Here is a 23,229-nt window from a genome sequence, read left to right as displayed (position 1 = left end):
ATTGCTACCCAAAGATTAACAGGGGTTTTCACAGACAAATTAACTAACTATGGCTCTTCACAGTTAGCTAGTTGAGAGAGTAAGTGCATTTAATGTCATATTTGACAGTTTTAGGCAGATCTTTTAACTTTGATGGGGGGCGTAAAATGGTCAGTAGCAGATCTGCTGCCCGTTATATGACTTGCTTCATTTTCCTTTTCATTGACATCAATGGAAAGGATTATCAGGGGGTGTGTAGGGGAATATCAGGAGGGGTGTAGGGAATACCAGGAGGAGTGTAGGGAATATCAGGAGGGGTGTGTAGGGAATATCAGGAGGTGTGTAGGGAATATCAGGAGCGGTGTAGGGAATATCAGGAAGTGTGTGTAAGGGATATCAGGAGGGGTGTAGGGATTATCAGGAGGAGTGTAGGGGAATACCAGGAGGGATGTAGGGAATATCAGGAGGGGTGTAGGGAATATCAGGGGGTGTGGGGAATATCAGGAGGTGTATAGGGAATATCAGGAGAGGTGTAGGGAATATCAGGAGGGGGTGTTGGGAATATCATGAGGAATGTAAGGAATATCAGGAGGGGTGTAGGGAATATCAGGAGGGATGTAGGGAATAACAGGAGGGTGTAGGGAATATCAGGGGGTGTGGGGAATATCAGGAGGAGTGTGGGGAATATCAGGAGGAGTGTGGGAAATATCAGGAGGGGTGTAGGGAATATCAGGAGGGATGTAGGGAATAACAGGAGGGTGTAGGGAATATCAGGAGGGGTTGTAGGGAATATCAGGAGGGGTGTAGAGAATATCGGGGGTGTAGGGAATATCAGGAGGGGGTGTAGGGAATATCAGGAGGGGTGTAGGGAATATCAGGAGGGGTGTAGAGAATATCAGGAGAGGGTGTTGGGAATATCAGGAGGGGTGTAGGTAATAGCAGGAGGGGTGTAGGGAATACCAGGAGGAGTGTGGGGAATATCAGGAGGGGTGTAGGGAATATCAGGAGGGGCGTGGGGAATATCAGGAGGAGTGTGGGGAATATCAGGAGGAGTGTGGGGAATATTAGGAGGGGTGTAGGGAATATCAGGAGGGTTGTAGGGAATAACAGGAGGGTGTAGGGAATATCGGGAGTGGTGTAAGGGAATATTGGGTGTGTAGGGAATATCGGGGTGTATAGGGAATATCAGGAGGGGTGTAGGGAATATCAGGAGGGGTGCAGGGAATATCAGGAGGGGTGTAGGGAATATCAGGAGGAGTGTGGGGAATATCAGGAGGAGTGTGGGGAATATCAGGAGGAGTGTGGGGAATATCAGGAGGAGTGTGGGGAATATCAGGAGGAGTGTGGGGAATATCAGGAGGAGTGTGGGGAATATCAGGAGGAGTGTGGGGAATATCAGGAGGAGTGTGGGGAATATCAGGAGGAGTGTGGGGAATATCAGGAGGAGTGTGGGGAATATCAGGAGGAGTGTGGGGAATATCAGGAGGAGTGTGGGGAATATCAGGAGGAGTGTGGGGAATATCAGGAGGTGTGTGGGGAATATCAGGAGGAGTGTGGGGAATATCAGGAGGAGTGTGGGGAATATCAGGAGGAGTGTGGGGAATATCAGGAGGAGTGTGGGGAATATCAGGAGGAGTGTGGGGAATATCAGGAGGAGTGTGGGGAATATCAGGAGGAGTGTGGGGAATATCAGGAGGAGTGTGGGGAATATCAGGAGGAGTGTGGGGAATATCAGGAGGAGTGTGGGGAATATCAGGAGGAGTGTGGGGAATATCAGGAGGAGTGTGGGGAATATCAGGAGGAGTGTGGGGAATATCAGGAGGAGTGTGGGGAATATCAGGAGGAGTGTGGGGAATATCAGGAGGAGTGTGGGGAATATCAGGAGGAGTGTGGGGAATATCAGGAGGAGTGTGGGGAATATCAGGAGGAGTGTGGGGAATATCAGGAGGAGTGTGGGGAATATCAGGAGGAGTGTGGGGAATATCAGGAGGAGTGTGGGGAATATCAGGAGGAGTGTGGGGAATATCAGGAGGAGTGTGGGGAATATCAGGAGGAGTGTGGGGAATATCAGGAGGAGTGTGGGGAATATCAGGAGGAGTGTGGGGAGTATCAGGAGGAGTGTGGGGAGTATCAGGAGGAGTGTGGGGAGTATCAGGAGGAGTGTGGGGAGTATCAGGAGGAGTGTGGGGAGTATCAGGAGGAGTGTGGGGAGTATCAGGAGGAGTGTGGGGAGTATCAGGAGGAGTGTGGGGAGTATCAGGAGGAGTGTGGGGAGTATCAGGAGGAGTGTGGGGAGTATCAGGAGGAGTGTGGGGAGTATCAGGAGGAGTGTGGGGAGTATCAGGAGGAGTGTGGGGAGTATCAGGAGGAGTGTGGGGAGTATCAGGAGGAGTGTGGGGAGTATCAGGAGGAGTGTGGGGAGTATCAGGAGGAGTGTGGGGAGTATCAGGAGGGGTGTGGGGAGTATCAGGAGGGGTGTGGGGAATATCAGGAGGGGTGTGGGGAATATCAGGAGGGGTGTGGGGAATATCAGGGGTGTATAGGGAATATCAGGAGGGGTGCGGGGAATATCAGGAGGGGTGTAAGGGAGTATCGGGGGGGTGTATAGGAAATATCAGGAGGGGTGCAGGGAATATCAGGGGGTGTAACAGTTTGATCTGTTACAGCCCATTTTACACTCCGGTCAAAGCTGAATATTCCGGCCTTTGTTTTGCTTTTCTTAAAAGTTCCCTGTTTAACCTATTTATGAACTAGGGGAAAGTTTCCTATGTCTACTTACTATTGGCGGTGATATTATAAATGTGTTCTTTATGCTTACATTTACAGTTTCATTACAAATAGTGAAGAGAGGAGATATTTTCCTGTTTGTTTTTGCAATGCTTTTCGATAACCCAGTTGCGGAGACTTTCAAGTTGGGTGCCGACCAGGCGCAATTTTGGTGGTGTAATGTCCGTGTGTAATTGAGACACGGACTGCAGAAGTTGGTTATAACAGGTGTTTACTGAATGGAGACAAAACTGGAACTACTATATAAAGTTACTGCACAGGCTTATATACAGGGGTGGTCACTACTGGTACTGCAGTATACAGGGGCTGCAGAATATAGTTCCTTCTTCAAGGTACATACACTACAATTCCTCCCCTTTTAGCTAAACAGTACATAACATTCGATTAATAATTAAATAACATATTTACAATTACAGTTGCTATATACATTAGCTGAAGTTAATCAATTATAAATTCAGTCTTTGAGGAGGCTTCCTGATTCTGTCCGGATAACGCCTCTTTGGGGTATCAGGTTCTTCTGGCAAAGTTGATTCGGGATCAACGTCATTGTTTGGATCGTCTGCTTCCAATATCACCGATTCAGAGGTAGATGCAATTGGTACTTCGGTTTCATCACCAGGTGTATAGGATCGTGGTGTAGATTTTACGTTTTCCAGTGACTCTAGAATCTGGTCAGCATGGCATCTTACAATGCTCTCTCCAACGTCCACGGTATACATTAGAGGTCCTTGCCGTGTGCAGATCGTTCCTGGCTGCCATTTCTCTGTGCGGTAGTCCCGGGCCAAAACTGGTTGACCTATCTTGAAACTCCTGGTTGGCCTTTCATTCATATTCTGAAACTGCCTGTTCTCCACATCTCTTCTGATGTTTGGCTTAACCAAATCCAAGCGGCATCTTAGTCTTCGATTGAAGAACATCATGGCTGGAGTTTGGTTGGTAACCGCATGTGTCGCATTCCAGTAGGCAAACAAGAAGTTATCCATCTTGTGTTGTAGGGGTATGTCTTCATTACACATTGCCTTGATAGCCTTCTTGAATGTTTGAACGAACTTCTCAGCCAATCCATTGGTGGCTGGATGATATGGGGCGGATGTGTAATGCTTAACACCATTGTTCTTTAAGAACCTCCAGAACTCTTCAGACACAAACTGTGGTCCATTGTCGGAGCAAATCTGTTCAGGCAGCCCATTTCTGGCAAATATGGTTCGTAAGACTGTGATAGTTTTTTCTGTGGTGGTTGAGGACATTTTTATTACCTCTGGCCACTTTGAATGTGCATCCACCGCAATTAAAAACATCAAGTCCATAAATGGACCAGCAAAATCAATGTGTACCCTTTGCCATGGAGATGAGGGCCACTCCCATGGATGTAGAGGGGCTTGTGGTGGGGCGTTTTGGACCTTCTGGCATCCTGTACAGCTCTTGGTCATCTCTTCGATTTCTCTATCGATTCCCGGCCACCACACAAACGCTCTGGCTAAGTTCTTCATTTTTACCCCTCCCAGATGACCCTCATGAAGCTCATTGAGCACTCTATCCTTCAATTTGGGTGGAATTACTACTCTGGATCCACACATCAAGGTTCCTCGGCACACTGACAGCTGTTCTCTTCTCGGCGAGAATGCTGGCAGCAGTGGTTTGCCATGTGCTGGCCATCCCTTCACCGTTAAATCATAGACCCTGGAGAGTGTCGGGTCATTTCGTGTTTCCTTTTCTATGTTTGCATTCGTCACAGGTAGACATTCGACTATGGTCGAGTGGAATATCTCCACAGGATCCACTGCAGGTGCTTTTTCCACCGTCGGCAACGGTAGGCGCGACAATCCATCAGCATTCCCATGCTGTTTAGTTCCTTTGTACTCGATGTCATATTGGTGTGCCCCTAGGAAAAGGGACCACCTCTAGCCGTTGTGCTGTCATTATCGGGACGCCCTTCTTAGGGTTGAAAATGGAGACAAGATCAGTTAGTAGAGTAAATTTCTGTCCGTGCAGGTAGTGCTTGAACTTCTTCACCCCCCACACCAGGCTGAGGGCCTCTCTGTCAATCTGGGCGTAGTTACGCTCGGCTGCAGTTAACGAGCGTGACGCAAAAGCTATCGGCCTCTCTGAACCATCAAGGGATTTATGTGACAGTACCGCTCCAACGCCGTAGGGAGACGCATCACACGGCAGTCTTATCGGTAGTGATGGGTTGTAGTGAGCCAATACTTCTCTTGAAGTGATCAGGCCTTTACAATTCTGAAAGGCCCGCTTACATTCATCGCTCCATTTCCATGCTACTCCAGTTTGTAGCAGGGCGTTCAGTGGGTGCAGAATTGTGGACAAATTCGGCAAAAACTTATGGTAGTAATTCACCAATCCGAGGAATGACCTCAGTTGCGACACACTTTCAGGCGCTGGAGCCTTAACTACCGCTTCAATTTTGTCAGGGGACTTATGTAACCCCTCTTCATCAATCACCTGGCCACAATACAATATTTGTTTCTGAAAAAACTCGCACTTGGGGCGATTGGCTCGTAGCCCATGTTCTCTTAGTCTAGTGAGCACCTGCTCTAGGCTGGCAAGGTGTTCACTGTCATTTTCACCTGTCACTAGGATGTCGTCCAAGTAACACTGAGTCCCCGGAATCCCTTGCAGGGCTTGTTCCATCGCTCTTTGCCATATAGCCGGAGCTGATGCTACTCCGAATACCAGTCGATTATACTGGTAAAGACCTTTGTGAGTGTTTATCGTGAGATATTTCCTAGAGGATTCTTCAACCTCCATCTGCAAATATGCTTGCGCTAGGTCAATTTTTGTAAAACGTTTCCCTCCAGATAGTGAGGCGAAAATATCTTCTATCCTCGGAAGAGGATACTGTACTGTTTGAAGGACTGGGTTCACAGTCACCTTGAAGTCCCCACAGATGCAAACCTTCCTTGGCTCCTCAGACTTATTGTTTAACGTTTTCTTCATGACAGGAACGATGGGTGTCACCCACTCGCTCCAGTCTACCTTAGATAACACGCCTGCATTCTCCAGATTCTCCAGCTCTGCCTCGACGGCTGGGCGAATTGCATACGGTACCGGTCTTGCTTTGAAAAACTTGGGAATTGCATTCTCTTCTATTTTTATCGAGGCGGTTACGCCTTTAAGAGTTCCCAGTCCTTGTTGAAATACCTCTTTAGCGTTAGCTAAGATTTTTGACAATCGTCCAGGTGTGACGTCGTCATCCTTTTTACCAGCCACAGTCAGTGCCTGAATGGAGTGCCAGTCTAATCTTATCTTTCTGATCCATTCACGTCCCAATAACGGTGGTCCACCATCTTGCAGTATGTACAGATACAATTTCTGTATTTCCTTGCCGTTGTATTCGACAGGCACCCTTATTTTCCCTCTGGGGTATACTTTCTGCCCCGTATATGTCTTCAAGACAATGGATGTGTCTTTCAAGGGTATGTGTGAGAATAGCCGCTCGTAGTCTCGTCGATTCATGACGGTCAGGGCTGATCCTGTATCCAATTCCATTTTGACTTGGGACCCTGCTATCGTGAGGGTGACCCAAATGGTTCGGTGATCCTCTTTTGCGATTATGTTGTGTAGTTTGAGACAGCTTAGTCTCTTGTTCCTGGATTCACTATCGCTCTTCTGGTCTTCGGAACTACTGTCCGTCATCTTCTGTACTTCCCTGTACTTTTCCTTAGTAGTATTTTTGTTGTCGTTAGTCTTCTTCCCGGACCTGCAAACTCGTGCTATGTGTCCCATCTTTCCGCATTGCCTGCATGTTTTGTCCTTGAACCAGCAGTCCTTCTGGTCATGGGTTGTTCTGCCGCAGCGATAACATTTTTCAAATCCCCGTGTCATTTCATGGGTGCCGTATTCCTGTGGCTTTTGCTGTATTTCCGCTGCTCCCCTTGCTGCTGCTTCGTACGATACTGCCACGCTGAAAGCCTTATCTAGCGTCAGCTCTTTCTCCGAGAGTAACCTCTTCTGGGTTCCTTCACTCAGGAGTCCACAGACAAATTTGTCCCGTAGGGTATCTGCCAGTCCTGCTCCGAACTGGCAGTGCTTTGATAGCTTGCGTAGTTCCGTAAGGTAATCAGCATTGCTCTCATCTTTATGCTGATTTCTCGTGGAATTTAAATCTTTCTGCTATTAGCAGCGGTGTAGGATTTAGGTGTCCCTGTAGGATATCAACAATTTCGTTAAAACTCTTCCCCATCGGTTTGACTGGAGTGATCAGGTTCCGCAATAGGCCGTACGTTCTTGCGCCCATTAAGTTTAGTAGTACCGATGCCTTTTTCTCATCGGCTACTTCATTTGCCTTGCAATATACTTCGACTCTTTCCACATACGTGGCCCAGTCTTCTACTTCATTATCGAAGGCAGTGATATTGCCAGTCTTTGGCATCTTGGAGATCTAAGATGGCGCCTCCCGCGCTTTGCCTTCTTCCCCGCTGGATTAAGATGGCGCCTCCCGCGCTTTCTGTCTTTTCCGCTGCTGCCAGCGCTGTTGCTGGCGTTTTTATGCCTTGATGGCGACGCCCTATGGTCTTCGCGCGCTTCCCCCCGCGCTGCTGCCAACGCCGCTCTCTGCGGTCCCCGTGGCAAACTGCAGCTCCTCGCGGCTTTCTGCGCTTCTAAGTTCTTTTTCCTTTATTTTAATTACTGTTCCCGTCGTCAGAGCAGACCCTATGGGACACTTTCCTCCCTCTTCTCGGGTCTGTACGCTGCCCGGCTTCGTAGCACCGGCCGCGCCCTGTGTGCTCCACCCTCTCTCTCTCCTCTTTCCCGACAACGCTGCTCGGCCCCGTTGAAAAGCCACCCGATCGAGCTCTAGCCCGCCGCAGCCCAGGAAGGATCAGTTTACTACCTGCCACCAGCCCGATTAGCTGGAACACCATAGACTGGATAACCAAGCCCAGCTCTCGACAGCCTCTCCTGCAAATCTTCGAATTCGATGAATCAGAGGGTGGTTGCCCACGGTCGACGCCCGTTTCCTCTGTCTGTTTTTTTTCTTTTTCCTTTCTTTTTGGATTTCTTCCTTCTGGCTTCGACTTCCAATAACTTCGCTTCAGGGATGGATCCCCGTGAGGTGGTGCAGAACTGTAGGTAAGTTCGGATCTGTTCGTCGCCAATGTAATGTCCGTGTGTAATTGAGACACGGACTGCAGAAGTTGGTTATAACGGGTGTTTACTGAATGGAGACAAAACTGGAACTACTATACAAAGTTACTACACAGGCTTATATACAGGGGTGGTCACTACTGGTACTGCAGTATACAGGGGCTGCAGAATATAGTTCCTTCTTCAAGGTACATACACTACAGGTGGCATGTCCCGTTTTCTGTGGGCCCAGAAAAGTACTCCTGCTCCTTCTTGTCCCACATAAATCTTAAATAAAACCCACAAAGCTTAACCTTTAGAGAGAAGCCACCAGTGGGCTGTTTAAGGACAACCAGTGTGGCCTTTCAATACCAGGAGAAATGGGGCGTGCATGTTTCACCCATTTTTCCGTGAACGTTGCAATTGGGGTTTTACAACAGGCGTAGGACCCTGATTTGGATATCCATACAGACGCCTGCGTGTTTTGGGTGGAGGTGCTGTGCACGCATTTAAAGGCCTGCCTGAAAGTTGGGCAAATGGGTACACAAGGTCCCCACCAGATTTTCAGGTAAGAAATGGGCAGCAGCCGGCAGTTAAAGTACTCCACCCCCCCTCCCAACCCCCAGCACCTCCCAGTACTGAAACAACAGTCACAAAACTGGTGAAGGCACATCTTGATCCAGTAACTGGTTTCATATTACAAGCTGCTGATTAATGTTTTCTGTATTTTATTCAGGCCAACAGGACATTCAGTATAGCTGACGAGCTGAAGACCTATTCAGAAGTATGGCTGAAAACCTCAAGCCTTTTGCAAATGCAGGAAAATCTTAAACTAAATCAGCTTCAGGTATCTGAAAAAGTTACATCACTCTGTTTATTTGATAGACAGTGGAGGAGAAATGTTTTCATTTTGCTGATTGGATGAACAATACTATACTGGGTCCATATGTTATACTTATAATTGATGACAACCTCGTAATGTACGATGACCATTGAAGTACTCTGTTTATCCTATAGCTTTGAATAGAAATTTAGTCCTCAATATAGTCACAAAACATAATCCTGATATTTTGTATATAAGAATATTTATATTTATATAGTGTTTTACTGCATCAAATATCACACAATGAATTGTTTTTGTTGTTCAGTCACTGTTATGTAGACAAATGCAGCAGTTATTCTGCACCAACAAAATCCTATAATCAGCAATGAGATGAATGACCAGTTAATCTGTTTTTTGGTGGTACTGCTTGAGAAAGAAGTGTCGGATAAGACACTGGGAGAATATTGCTCTTCTTTCAATGTGCTTTGGGATCTTTAACACCTGTCTGAGCAACTGGAACAGCCAGATGCGGCCTCAGTTAACATCTGCTCTGAAGGATGGCATCTCAGACAATTTAATCCTCCCTGGCCTAGATTTTCCATTCTGTCAGAAATCCTGACAGTCCCATTGACATGTATTTGGTGGGTTCCAAGTTGTATTTTGCCAGTGCCGTGGAGCCTGCCTTGATGGAGTGGAGTGTGCTTCAGGCCTTGAGCATCAGTAACAGATGAACATGCTTCTGTGGCAGCCAAAGGAGTACTTCTAAATTTTTGAAAATATTAAAATTGATGTCCTGGCTTAAATACTCCTTCCCCATAGCAACGCTAGATGCCAGGAACGTATCTGTGTTCCCAGCATCCAGTTTAACTATGCCATTAATGATAGAAAATGCAACATTTGAAGTCATAGTGTAATTAATGCATAATTTGAATATATTTGCCCACCTATATTTGGGGAGATGTATTCAATATCTGCCAAATTTCAGGCAGAAAATCCAAGAATTGGTAGAAGGCCATGGAACAACTTCCCATCTGAATTCCTGCTTCCACCCACTGTTCTACTGCCTGAAATTTGGGCTTGGAGCATCAGAAAATATACTCCCTCCGACGTACTGCACTGGAGAGCCAGACTAGATAATTAGCTTGGGGCTTAAAGGTAAATGTGCTACCAACCGAACCAGTCTGACACTAATTCTGGTTGGTGCTGCTCTGTCTGTTTGAGAAGAAGGGGCAGTGATGCTGGTTTCTTTTTCATGATATGATAAATTTACTGCATCTGTAATTTATTGTTACAAACACATTCTGTGTTGGTGCTGGTTGAGAAGAGATACAGATGAATAATGTATCTGACAAGGATGGGTACCTTCCCTCCAACTAAAAGTTAAAGGAGAACTGCTTTTGTGAAACATTGTTTGGCATTTTTTCCTCATTTATTTACAAACACATATTTTGCTGTCATTTTTGTGTCACATGCATGTGACATCATTGTGATGAAATGACTATAACTCTTCTGGTTATTCTCTCTCTCCACACAAAATATAATTTCCTTAACATTTTTGAATACTGATGATGGCTTTTCAAAAAAAACGTACAAAAAAACATACAACTCACAGGTACAATCTTCATTATAAGTCTTCAGTTCTCCGTGCAAGAAAACATTTGCTTGACAATGTAAAAGACCAAGTCAAAATACAAAGTTATCTGATGTGTGATTCTTGATTGGTGTTACTGCAGTTGTTTTGTATGGCTCACAACAGTATATTTGTATTTTTAATGCAATAATGTGTTGATTTTAGTATCCATTTGCACAACTATAATAAACTAGATTGGCATGAATGGAACTTTTTTTTGTTGCAGGGGGCTTTACAGAATAAGTTTGTACGCAGTTTCATTCAGAGTCAACTGGGTATTGATACTGATGAACTTTTGGAAGATTTACAGCATTACGGTACAGTTTTGATTTTGTGGATGTTTCTGTTGTGTTGTTCTAAGTATCTTAGCCTGATTGTGATTGCAATAATGTATTCAACTGCCACATATATATATATATATATATATATATATATACACACACACTCACACACGCGCAAGGGTAGATTTTCTTCTTTGGGTATTGCACCAGTAAGGAGAGGGGAGCACTCTGTTGGGACATTTGGGCACCTGGGTCTGCTGGATCTACCTTTGGGCTGTCCTGTGAACCCTACAGACCCTCCAGTCTCTGGGGGTCCCAATACAAGACACCCCTCTGCTGAGCCACCCAAAGATCCGTATGGAGGAAAGTGAGGCAGGAAACTGGGAATGCTGCCTCTTGTCTTATTTGAATGGTTTTGCTAGGCCTGCATCTACTCCGTGCATAGCTCCAATATCACACAGTGCCTGGGAATGCCCAGAAAATCCATGTGAGGTTGGAGACCTGATACAATGGCGTAATTTTCACCTTCACTAACTGGACGGTAATCTGACAGAGTGGATTGCCTGCATGTTGTAGATCCGCCCAATTTCCATCCCACTGAAATCAATGAAAATCACAAAAGCATGAAGGTCATTAGAGAAATTGAGAGAGGTGTGAAATAAGAGAGAAGATAAAGAGAAGGTCATTTGAGACAGAAGTATAATGAGGGAGAGGATTAGAGGCATAGCATAGGCAGGAAGGGAAATATAAGAGTTAGTATTTGCTTATTAATTTTCCCCAAATCCCAGGATTCACATGCCGCCTCCTATTACAATGCCACGCTAGATAATAAACCACAGTTCCACAAGGTTTCCTAAACCTGAGATTTTATTCATAGAGAAAAATTGGACAGGAATGTCCACTGGTTATTAATCTGAGAGATATGATAGGTATCTGAGCTTGTAAAACTTGGTTTCTGTACGTACGGAATCCCCATAAGCATGAATGGGGATTCCCTTCTTTTATTGGTTGGGCTGGCCCACGTGATCCCAGGGATGCTTTCGAACCGCATCCGCCCCTGGGATATGAGGGCCTCTGCGCGGGTACCCAGAGAGGCCCAGGACCACGAGTCTACGCACCTCCCAGACCACCAGGTACGCAGGCATTTTATTTGCAGATCGGAGGCATTTCCCCAGGGGAAGCCTCCAACCGCAAATTCAGAGCCATTATGTGTATTAATTGTCACAGATTCAGGTTTTGCGCTACATGTGTCTTGTGGGGAAAGGTTATGATGTAAGTTGCAATGTTTATTGTACTAAAATGAAGAATATTCTTCTTTGTTATAAATGATAAGGGACAGTGGTCCTGCTGCATAAGTTACTAGTTGCAGTCAAAGTATGGATATTTTTTTCTGGACACAATTTTTAAGTAATTATGCTAATATACTCGTGCAAAATTAGGTTCATTTGAGAATACGTAGGCCCAGAGTTTGTGGTGGGTAATGATGGCAAACTACCAGCATTCGCTGTCACCTCTCTGAAACCGACCGCAACTTCAGGATTTAGCGCATGCGCATCTAAACACGGAAATCCTGAAGTTTTGGTCAGTCATTCACTGCCCCAATACTGGCTGCGCTGTGGAGCCCCCTCCCCAGAGCCAGCAATCAGTGTAATCAGTGAAACTGACGAAAACTTGGGCTTTTCCTCAGCAATATCACAGTTAAATACCCCATTAAATGTTAAGCCTTCTTGGAATAGGTGTAACTGGGGTTTTAACAGCGTATTGACTGGTAAACAAATGTTCTAGCCCTGAAAAACAAATTTTATATTTGTGGAGTGTCAAATTTCTCCATTATGATAAAAATTACAATTTTTTTAAAAAGGCTAAAAAAATTGTTGTTTTTAAGTTTGTTCATGATATTTCAGCTTCTACTTTAGCCCCATCTGAGAGTCCCAATCTTCATTTCGCTCTCTCTAACATTTTTTAAAAGTCCAGATAAAAGCAGCTTCTCATTTCCTGGTTTCCTGTCTGAGAATATTGCAATGTGATTGGCTGCTTAGACAGCTTGTTGACATCAATGCAGCATCATATTAGGAATTCCAATTACAGAGCGCTGAAATCAATTGAACATTGAAAAAGGCAAACTTTCCACCAGAGATCCTGAGATCGCTGTGGGCAGCTTTCTTCGGGGCTAGCGGCGTGCGCCTTTGTTTCGCCGCTGACCGCAAATTACAGGCCATAATTTCTCACATCATAACTCAAAACCTTCAGGACACGTGAAGATATATTAATTGTGCTTTATGAATAATAAATTAGTAAATTATATTTTTAGACAACCGAAGCTACCTAAACTGGATTTCCTTTTCTTCTCTCTTTAGTTAGCATCTCCTGTTCTGCATGTTGGGAGGTTTAGCTTGAATAATCCCTGTGGTCAGGAATACAGCTCTGAGTATGCATAGTAATTCACTTCTCTGTTAAATGAATTATCAACTCCCCTGAATGGCTTAGTTCATAAATGCACCACATGGTGGGGTACTAAGCCACAAAGACCAGAATGTCTGAGGCTTGATCCCCAGTCTGGGCTGAGCTGACTGGTCTCAGTTGGGGAAACAGTTCAGGCACTACAGTTAGCCTTTGTATCTTTGTGCTAGCGTGAGGAAAATCAGCCGGAGTCCCAGTGCTGATCACTATTCAAGGACTTTTGCTGAGAAGTGTGTGTACTGATGTCGGCTGAAACCAGATCGGGTTCAACTGTAGTATCGTATCCTCCACAGCTGAATATCCTGTATGTAAACACTCGCCAGATTCACACATTTAGAATGGGCAATTGGAGGCTGTTCTGAAGGACCATCTCATAGTAAGAATGAATGTTTTCAGGGAAGGAGGAAAGAAAGCCAGAAGAAAAGGAAAAAAGTACTAATAATCTACTTAAATTAAAGGTTGAAAACGTTATATTTTTCAGGAACGATAATAAACCGTACAATGAGTGACCCAGTTGCACAACAGATCACTGTTCTCGCACAGATGATGGTTAATATCTCATCCTGCTTTTCACTGGACCGCTTCAAACAACTGGAATCTGAGGAACAGCTAGAGCGGAAAGTACATGAGCTAATGAACAAAAACACATTCCTAGCGAGTAAGTAAATTGCCAAGTATGGTATCTTCCATCCAAGTAAAGTCTGGGGAACTGGGGCTGAAAGTTTTAGCATTGTTCCTAATTCAATTCATTTTATCTTATTAAGAGGATGCTATTAAGAGAAAGATTATTTTCCAATGTATAACACTCATCCTCTATTATAATTACCTTTTATGATTTTAATTGAATTTAGTATTATAGGTAAAAGCTAAAGGCCTTGAACTTGCACTGTGAGATTGTAACATATGAATGCTTAACACATTCCTGTGAAATTCCACTTTGCTGTTTTAGTGGAGACATTGGCCTCGATTTTCATTGAGCCGTGGAGTCGGGTTTGGAGGCGTGTGGGGGGTTAAAATCGCAAAAACTGGCGGGCGGGACCCCCCCCCCGCCTGGTTCCCGACTCCGAGCAATTTTAACTCAGGCAGCGGACCTGGGACTGGATTGTGGAGCGCAGCCGAGTATAAAAGCGGCGGCAGTGAGCGAGGCCCGACCACAGCGGCGGACCTGGGACTGGATTGAGGAGCGCAGCCGAGTATAAAAGCGGCGGCAGTGAGCGAGGCCCGACCACAGTGGCGGACCTGGGACTGGATTGAGGAGCGCAGCCGAGTATAAAAGCGGCGGCAGTGAGTGAGGCCCGACCACAGCGGCGGACCTGGGACTGGAATGAGGAGCACAGCCAAGCATAAAAGCGGCGGCAGTGAGCGAGGCCCGACCACAGCGGGGGACCTGGGACTGGATTGAGGAGCGCAGCCGAGTATAAAAGCGGCGGCAGTGAGCGAGGCCCGACCACAGCGGCGGACCTGGGACTGGAATGAGGAGCACAGCCAAGCATAAAAGCGGCGGCAGTGAGCGAGGCCCGACCACAGCGGGGGACCTGGGACTGGATTGAGGAGCGCAGCCGAGTATAAAAGCGGCGGCAGTGAGCGAGGCTTACCAATTCAGCAGCGGGAGAGAGAGGTAAAAAGTAATCAAAGTGTGATGTCACCAGGAAGCAGGTAAGTGATTGGTTGGTGAGTATTTCTCTCTTTTTTAAACTTTAACTCTGTGGTTTATAGTTACTAAGGTCTCTCTGGTGTAGAGGGGACTGTTGGTAAGCCATTTAACTGTAGTGTGATTAGTGGGATTCATTGATTTAATTTAAATTCAATTAATTAAAGGGTAAGTCATGGCAGGACAGCCCTGTCATGTGGTATGCTCCTCCTGCGATATGTGGGAACTCAGGGACACTTCCCGTGTCCCTGACAACTACATGTGCAGGAAGTGCATCCAGCTGCAGCTACTGACAGCCCGCATTGCGGCACTGGAGCTGCGATTGGATGCATACTGGAGCGTTCGCGATGCTCGGGACGCCATGAATAGCACGTTTACGGAGTTGGACACACCGCAGGTAGAGGTTGGACAGGAAGAAAGGGAATGGGTGACCAACAGGCAGAGTACTAGGCGCAGGCAGGTAGTGCAGGGGTCCCCTGTGGACATCCCCCTCTCAAACAGATACACCACTTTGAGTGCTGTTGGGGGGGATGGCTTATCAGAGGAAAGCAGCAGCAGCCAACTTCCTGGCACCAGGGGTGGCTCTGCTGCACAGCACGGGAGGAAAAAGAGCGGTAGAGCTATAGTAATAGGGGATTCTATTGTAAGGGGAATAGATAGGCGTTTCTGCGGCCGCAAACAAGACTCCAGGATGGTGTGTTGCCTCCCTGGTGCAAGGGTCAAGGATGTCTCAGAGCGGCTGCAGAACATCTTGGAAGGGGAGGGTGAACAGCCAGTTGTCGTGGTGCAGAAAGGCACCAACGATATAGGTAAAAATCGGGATGATGTCCTAAAAGCGGAATATAGGGAGTTAGGAGGTAAATTAAAAAATAGGACCTCAAAGGTAGTAATCTCAGGATTGCTACCAGTGCCACGTGCTAGTCAGAGTAGAAATAGAAGGATATTTCAGATGAATACGTGGCTAGAGGAATGGTGCCGGGGGAGGGATTCAAGTTCCTGGGACATTGGAACTGGTTCTGGGGGAGGTGGGACCAGTTCAAACTGGACGGTTTGCACCTGGGCAGGGCTGGAACCGATGTCCTAGGGGGAGTGTTTGCTAGTGCTCTGGGGGAGGGTTTAAACTAAAATGGCAGGGGGTTGGGAACTTGAGCAGGGAGACAGAGGAAAGGGAAACAAGAATAAAAGCAAAAGATAGGACGGAGAAAAACAAAAGTGGCAGTCAGAGAAATCAACAGTTTAAATCAAATGTGGCCACAGTAAATAATAATTCTAATAGGTCTAAGAGCGTTAAAAAAGCAAGCCTGAAGGCTTTATGTCTTAATGCAAGGAGCATTCGTAATAAGGCGGATGAATTGGCTGCGCAAATAGAGGTAAACGAATATGATTTGGATGGGATTATGGAAACGTGGCTCAAGGATGGCCAAGGCTGGGAACTCAACATCCAGGGGTATTCGATATTCAGGCTTGAGAGCACCTTGCTGCACATCAGGGGGCCATGGGGACCCGTATCTGCACTGGCAGTCCTACTCAGAAGGACTTCCTTGAAGGTCTGGTTTCTCTGCTCAATAGATGCCCATCGCTCCTCCAGAGATGTCATTCTATTCAATATTCAGGAAAGGTAGGCAAAAAGGAAAGGGAGGTGGGGTAGCATTACTGGTTAAAGAAGGGATTAACACAATTGTAAGGAAGGATATTAGCTCTGATGATGTGGAATCTGTATGGGTAGAATTGAGAAATACTAAGGGGCAGAAAATGTTAGTGGGAGTGGTATATAGACCTCCAAACAGTAAGGAGGAGGTTGGGTCTGGCATTAAAAGGGAAATTAAAGAAGCGTGCAATAAGGGCACAGCAGTCATCATGGGTGACTTTAATCCACATATAGATTGGGCTAACCAAATTAGTAACAATACTGTGGAGGAGGAATTCCTGGAGTGTTTACGGGATGGTTTCCTGGACCAATATGTCGAGGAACCAACCAGAGATCAGGCCATCTTAGACTGGGTATTATGTAGCGAGAAAGGATTAATTAGCAATCTTGTTGTACGAGGCCCCTTGGGTCAGAGCGATCTTAATATGATCGAATTCTTCATTAAGATGGAGAATGAAATAGTTGACTCAGAGACTAGGGTCCTAAATTTAAATAAAGGAAACTACGATGGTCTGAGGAGCGAGTTGGGCAGGATTGATTGGAGAATGTCACTCAAAGGGATGACGGTGGATAGGCAATAGCAAACATTCAAAGACCGAATGGATGAACTACAGAATTTGTTCATCCCAGTTTGGCATAAAAATAAAACAAAAAAGGTGACTCAACTGTGGCTAACAAGGGAAATTAGGGATAGCATAAGGAGAGGACATATAAATTGGTCAGAAAAAGCACTAATCCTGAGGATTGGGAGCAGTTTAGGATTCAACAAAGGAGGACAAAGGGATTAATTAAGAAAGGGAAAATAGAATATGAGAGTAAGCTTGCAGGGAACATAAAAACTGACTGTAAAAGCTTTTATAGATATGTGAAGAGAAAAAGATTGGTGAAGTCAAGCGTAGGTCCCTTGCAGTCAGAATCAGGGCAATTTATAATGGGGAACAAAGAAATGGCAGACCAACTAAATACATATTTTGGTTCTGTCTTCACAAAGGAGGACACAAATAACCTCCCAGAGATGCCGGGGAACATCGGGTCTGATGAAAGGGTGGAACTGAAAGAAATCAGTATTTGTAGGGAAATGGTGTTAGGAAAATTGATGGGACTGAAGGCCGATAAATCCCCAGGGCCTGATAATCTACATCCTAGGGTACTTAAGGAAGTGGCCCTAGAAATAGTAGATGCATTGCAGGTCATCTTCCAGAACTCGATAGACTCTAGAACAGTACCCATGGATTGGAGGGTAGCTAATGTTACCCCACTATTCAAAAAAGGTGGTAGAGAAAAAGCGGGGAATTATAGACCGGTAAGTCTGACATCGGTAGTGAGGAAAATGCTGGAGTCCATTATAAAAGATGTAATAGTAGAGCACTTGGAAAGCAGTGACAGGATCAGGCAAAGTCAACATGGATTTACAAAAGGTAAATCGTGCTTGACTAATCTATTGGAATTTTTTGAGGCTGTAACTGGTAAACTAGATAAGGGAGAACCAGTGGATGTGGTGTATTTGGACTTTCAGAAGGCTTTCGATACGGTCCCGGCATAAGAGATTAGCGTGCAAAATTAAGGCACATGGGATTGGGGGCAAGGTATTGACTTGGATAGAGAACTGGTTGGCGGATAGAAAGCAAAGAGTTGGAATAAACGGGTCGTTTTCCGAGTGGCAGGCAGTGACTAGTGGGGTACCGCAAGGATCCGTCCTAGGACCCCAGCTGTTCACAATATATATTAATGATCTGGACGAGGGAATTGGATGTAATATCTCCAAATTTGCAGACGACACAAAGCTGGGTGGGAGGGTATGCTGTGAGGAGGATGTCGTGAAACTCCAGTACGATTTGGACAGGTTGGGTGATTGGGCAGAAACATGGCAAATGCACTATAATGTGGATAAATGTGAGGTTGTCCACTTTGGTGGCAAAAACAGGAAGGCAGATTATTATCTGAATGGCAATAGATTGGGAGAAGGGGAAGCGCAAAGAGACCTGGGTGTTCTTGTGCACCAGTCGCTGAAGGTAAGCATGCAGGTGCAGCAGGCGGTTAAGAAGGCAAATGGTATGTTGGCCTTTGTAGCAAGAGGGTTCGAGTACAGGAACAAGGATGTCTTGCTGTAGCTGTACAGGGCCTTGGTGGGACCGCACCTTGAGTATTGTGTGCAGTTTTGGTCGCCTTATCTGAGGAAGGATGTTCTTGCCATGGAAGGAGTGCAGCGAAGATTCACCAGGCTGATACCTGGGACGGCAGGAATGACGTATGAGGAGAGATTGTGTCGATTGGGCTTATACTCACTGGAGTTTAGAAGATTGAGAGGGGATCTCATCGAAACCTATAAAATTCTGTCAGGCCTGGACAGACTAGATGCAGGAAGGATGTTTCCGATGGCTGGGGAGTCCAGAACCAGGGGTCATAGTCTAAGGATAAGGGGTAAGCCATTTAGGACTGAAATGAGGAGGAATTTCTTCACCCAGAGAGTGGTGAACCTGTGGAATTCTCTGCCACAGAGGGCGGTGGAGGCCAGTTCATTAAATATATTCAAGAAGGAGTTGGATATATTTCTTAAGGCTAAAGGGTTCAAGGGATATGGGGAGAAGGCAGGGACAGGGTACTGAATTTGGATGATCAGCCATGACCTCATTGAATGGCGGAGCAGGCTCGAAGGGCCGAATGGCCTACTCCTGCTCCTATCTTCTATGATTCTATGTCTGATGGTCCCGACTCCGTCCCGCATCCAACAGGCGGGACTGGTCTTTAAGGCCCTTAATTACCACTAAATAGCCTCTATAATCCTATTTTAACAGGTCCTTGCAACTTTAACCCTTTTCCCACGTAAACCACGAATGTGAAACTTGGCAGGAGCACTATTCGATTGCTGACTATCAACTGCAGGTCAACCATTAAAGAGGAGATTTGAACAGCCATCATTTGCAGGTGGCAGGACTTAGTGGTCTCAGGTCTGGGGCAACATTTAGAAGGCTTAACCACACCTGTGGAAGGTTGGAGCCTCACACCGATCTCCAGTGTGACCTCCTGGGAAACCCCTCTCGCCACCTTCACTCAGCGCTTCCTCAACGGAGGCATATACCAGAAGCATGGGAGCCATTTATTTCCTTCCCATCTGGGCATTAGATGAGCTCGAGCACCAACCGCGGCACCAGCAGAACCAGGAACAACAGCAGCAGCAACAGGAGCGCCAGACTGCTGCTCACCCACCTGAAGCTGCACAGGCCAGAAGGGGCCAGCGCTTGGAAGTGGCTTGAGAGCACCTTGCTGCACATCAGGGGGCCATGGGGATCCGTATCTGCACTGGCAGTCCTACTCAGAAGGACTTCCATGAAGGTCTGGTTTCTCTGTTCAGTAGATGCCCATTGCTCCTCAAGAGATGTCATTCTATTATGAACACTCACCATGTTTTCTGCACTCTGGCGACTTATCTCCTCCATGGAGGTTGCCATCCTTTCCATGGTGATGCGTTGATGCGCCAATGACTCCACAAATGCTTTGCTCATGTTCGCTATGGACTCCTCCATTCACTTGCATCGACCCTGGAGACAAAACCTGCCAGAGACTCCTGCATCTGTTCCTGGAGTTCCAGCACCGCTGATCTTATGGATGGACCCAGAGGCAGAGGGTCGACATGCAGCTGAGCCGAGCTGGCAGAGTCCTGCGCCCTCCGACTAGCACTCTCCACTGCTGTCCCTGTCTCCACAATCTGCTGATGCTCACTTGTGAGCTGTGATACACCAGGTGACAACACTACTCTATGTCCCGAAGGTCCCACCGAGGTGTGAGTGTCTGCGCTGGTGCTGGGTGCGCTGAATTCTGCTGACGCTGTGCCCTCAGAGGTTGCAGCGTCCTCTGAGGAGTCTGGATGCTCAGGCTGTTCCTCCTGGCTAGTGGGGACGGCTGCTTGCGATGGTCCTGTGGGGGAGTTAATGAAAGAGTCAGGGATGTGATGCCAAGGTTACATGCACATTGCATATTGCAGATGATCATAAGTCCATCTGTTAGAACTTCAGAATCATTATCAGCGACTCATGCAATGTCAATGAGAGAGATGGAAAACTATTCTGTCACCAGCTTGCTGTGATGCACCCGTCTGTCCGTCCCCCACTTGCGTATCTTCCTCCACTCCTACGATCTCCAGGACCGCCTCCTCGCAGCGGGTGAGGTGGGCTACTGAGGGTGGCCCTCCTCCTGTCCTCGCTCTTTCTCGCTTATTGTGAGCTCTCTTTGCCTGCAGTGAGGGAGACAAGTGGAGGTTGAGTGAAAATGAAGCAGTGAGTGTAGAGACTCCATAGCATAGATACTTAGAAGGAGACAAAGATGGAGTGAGGTTGCAAGACCAAGGGCCCTCCCTGTGTGTTGTCAGTTGTGTTCAAAGCATCACAGTGATAGAGAGTGTGAGGGCTGCATAGCCAAATAGTTATGTGAATGTGACCATAGAGAGAAAGGGAATGGATAAGGGTGCATGGATATCAGTGTCAAGTGGGATGTGGAGGAAGAGATTGCTAAAGCTGAGTGCTGGTGAGGAAAGGCAATGGGGATCAGATTGAGGGTGATGGGAAATCCATACTCACTTTTCCAGTGCGCAGAAGGTCATGAAATCTCTTCCTACACTGAATCCAGGTTCTGCAGGGTACTGATAATGAGTTGACCTCCTCTGCCACCTGGATCCACACAGCCTTGGTCTGCTGTGGAGGCTTCTTCCTCCCTGAAGAAGAGAAGAGCACCTCTTTATGAGCTCTTGCTCCCTCAACTAAAGCTTGCAGGGCCACATCATCAAACCTGGGAGCAGACCTAGGTCTCTCGATGGTCATTCTGCCTCCAGGTCCCTCTAGCATGAAAGGCCAAAAGGTTGTCAGTCTGCAGAAGAAGCAAGGCTTGTTGCGGACCTTAAATGCAGCAGCAATGATGACGTCATCGGAGGGGACTTTCAGTCATGAAAAATCCCTTTGGAAAGGCTTCCCACACGTTGGAAATCAATTGGCCAATTGAGTTAAAATTGCATCAATCTTCCACATCCATTTAGATTCGTGTGGGAAACACGAAATTCGGATAACACGACACCATCCCGCACCTGAGCTAAAATCACCCCCATTAACTCAATTACAGTAAACAGGTTAGCACCTCCATTTAAATAGAAGAGGGAGGAATTTAAGATGTGTTCAGTTTTTGTACACCATTATCTTGCAGTGAAATTTCAGTGCCAAAAAGAATATTGATATGCCACAAAATTGAAATTGACTTCAAGAATCACTACAAATTGTAATTTTGAATTGGAACAACGCGCCGCTATTTAAAAAAAAAAAGATTTTTGAGCTTGATTTGGACCTTTGGATTTACTCATTATTGTCCCTTAACTGAAGTGTGTTCTATTTGTACAGATGGACATCTGGGCATACAATTTCCTCTGCTCACTATTTGTAGCAAAATTAGAAGCAAGTTTATGATTTCACTACAAATAGAGCAGAAAGGGTGTCCTACTCCTTAGCTTTTGAATGTTCTTTTCAGTTGATGCCATTTTTAAAGCCATATCTTGATGTACTGATACTCTGGTGGAGGAACTAGCATCAGTGCAGACATAGGCATGATGGGCTGGATTGCCTCCGTCTGTACTGAAATTTCAGTGTTTGGTGAGTGACTGACAACTCCCCATAATTATTTAACTTTATTTAAATGTTCCCATTGGTGATCTAGTAACTGATGGTAAATTGGTAATAACCTGGTATCTGGTCACCCTCAAAACCTGCTATAGCCCTCACAACTGCTTCTGCCTCTTGGCACATTTGCTATTTCTTCCTGTCATCATCCACACTGTGGTAAGCTGGCTCATGCATTTTAAAAACCATTTCCCAGGGCACATATTAGCCTACTTCCACTCTTCTTGCAGGAGAAGCTGGCACACAACAGTAGGAAGACAACCAAGATAAGAGGAGGCCCCACATAGACTAATATGTGCCCTGGGAAATGGTTTTTTAAAACTGGGCATCCATGAGGCACTGTGGGCCATCTGCAGCAGCAGAATTGTATTCCACCACAATCTGTAACCTCATGGCCCGGCATATCCCTCACTCTACCATTACCATCAAGCCAGTGGATCAACCCTGGTTCAATGAGGAGTGTAGAAGAGCATGCCAGGATCAGCAACTGGCAAACCTAAAAATGAGGTGCCAACCTGGTGAAGCTACAACACAGGACTACATGCATGCTAAACAGTTGTAAGAAGTCACACAACACCAGGTTATAGTCCAACAGCTTTATTTGAAATCACAAGCTTTCGGAGCGCTGCTCCTTCTTCAGGTGAAGTGGAGAAATGCATAAAGACACAGCTTATATAGTCAGAGAATCATGTCAGATGTTTACAGGTAACCTTTCCAACTGCCATTTATCGCACCTCGGCAGAGAGATAATCACAGCAGTCAAAGGTGTGAATGGTGTCCAAACAGGTCAGTCAGGGAAACATTACATCAAAGAACAATGAGGTGGGGTCACAAGGGGTCAAATATTGCAGATGCTGGGGTCTGTATGAAAAACAAAAAAACAGACAAAAAACATTTTTTTTGGCTGGAAATCACAGCAGGTCCGGCCGCATCTGTGTAGAGAGAACAAGCCAATGTCGACTCGAGTCTGGATGACCCTGCATCAGGTGGGGTTACATGTAGCGTGACATGAACCCAAGATCTCGGTTGAGGCCGTCCTCATGAGTGCGGAACTTGGCTATCAGTTTCTGCTCGACGATTTTGCGTTGTCGTGTGTCTCGAAGGCCACCTTGGAGAATGCTTACCCGAAGATCGGAGGCTGAATGTCCTTGACTGCTGAAGTGTTCCCCGACTGGGAGGGAACACTCCTGCCTGGTGATTGTTGCGCGGTATCCGTTCATCCGTTGTC

At 46.2% G+C, this 23,229-nt stretch overlaps 1 protein-coding gene across 1 annotated transcript in view; it reads left to right on the top strand.

Moving 5' to 3' along the window:
• LOC147117285 (ATP-binding cassette sub-family A member 13-like) overlaps positions 1–23,229 on the top strand; it is a 250,509-nt gene that overhangs the window by 52,760 nt on the left and 174,520 nt on the right. The window contains exons 11-13 of the mRNA XM_085988134.1: positions 8,588–8,698; positions 10,531–10,621; positions 13,527–13,703. Coding sequence (XP_085844260.1) covers positions 8,588–8,698; positions 10,531–10,621; positions 13,527–13,703 — 379 coding nt within the window. The remainder of the gene's footprint in view (positions 1–8,587; positions 8,699–10,530; positions 10,622–13,526; positions 13,704–23,229) is intronic.

The sequence above is a fragment of the Somniosus microcephalus genome, chromosome 5 (genome assembly GCF_052327205.1).
Source record: "Somniosus microcephalus isolate GS21.2 chromosome 5, FLI_Smic_1.0, whole genome shotgun sequence".
Taxonomy (NCBI): Eukaryota; Metazoa; Chordata; class Chondrichthyes; order Squaliformes; family Somniosidae; genus Somniosus; species Somniosus microcephalus.
This window is presented reverse-complemented; position numbering and strand designations above follow the sequence as displayed.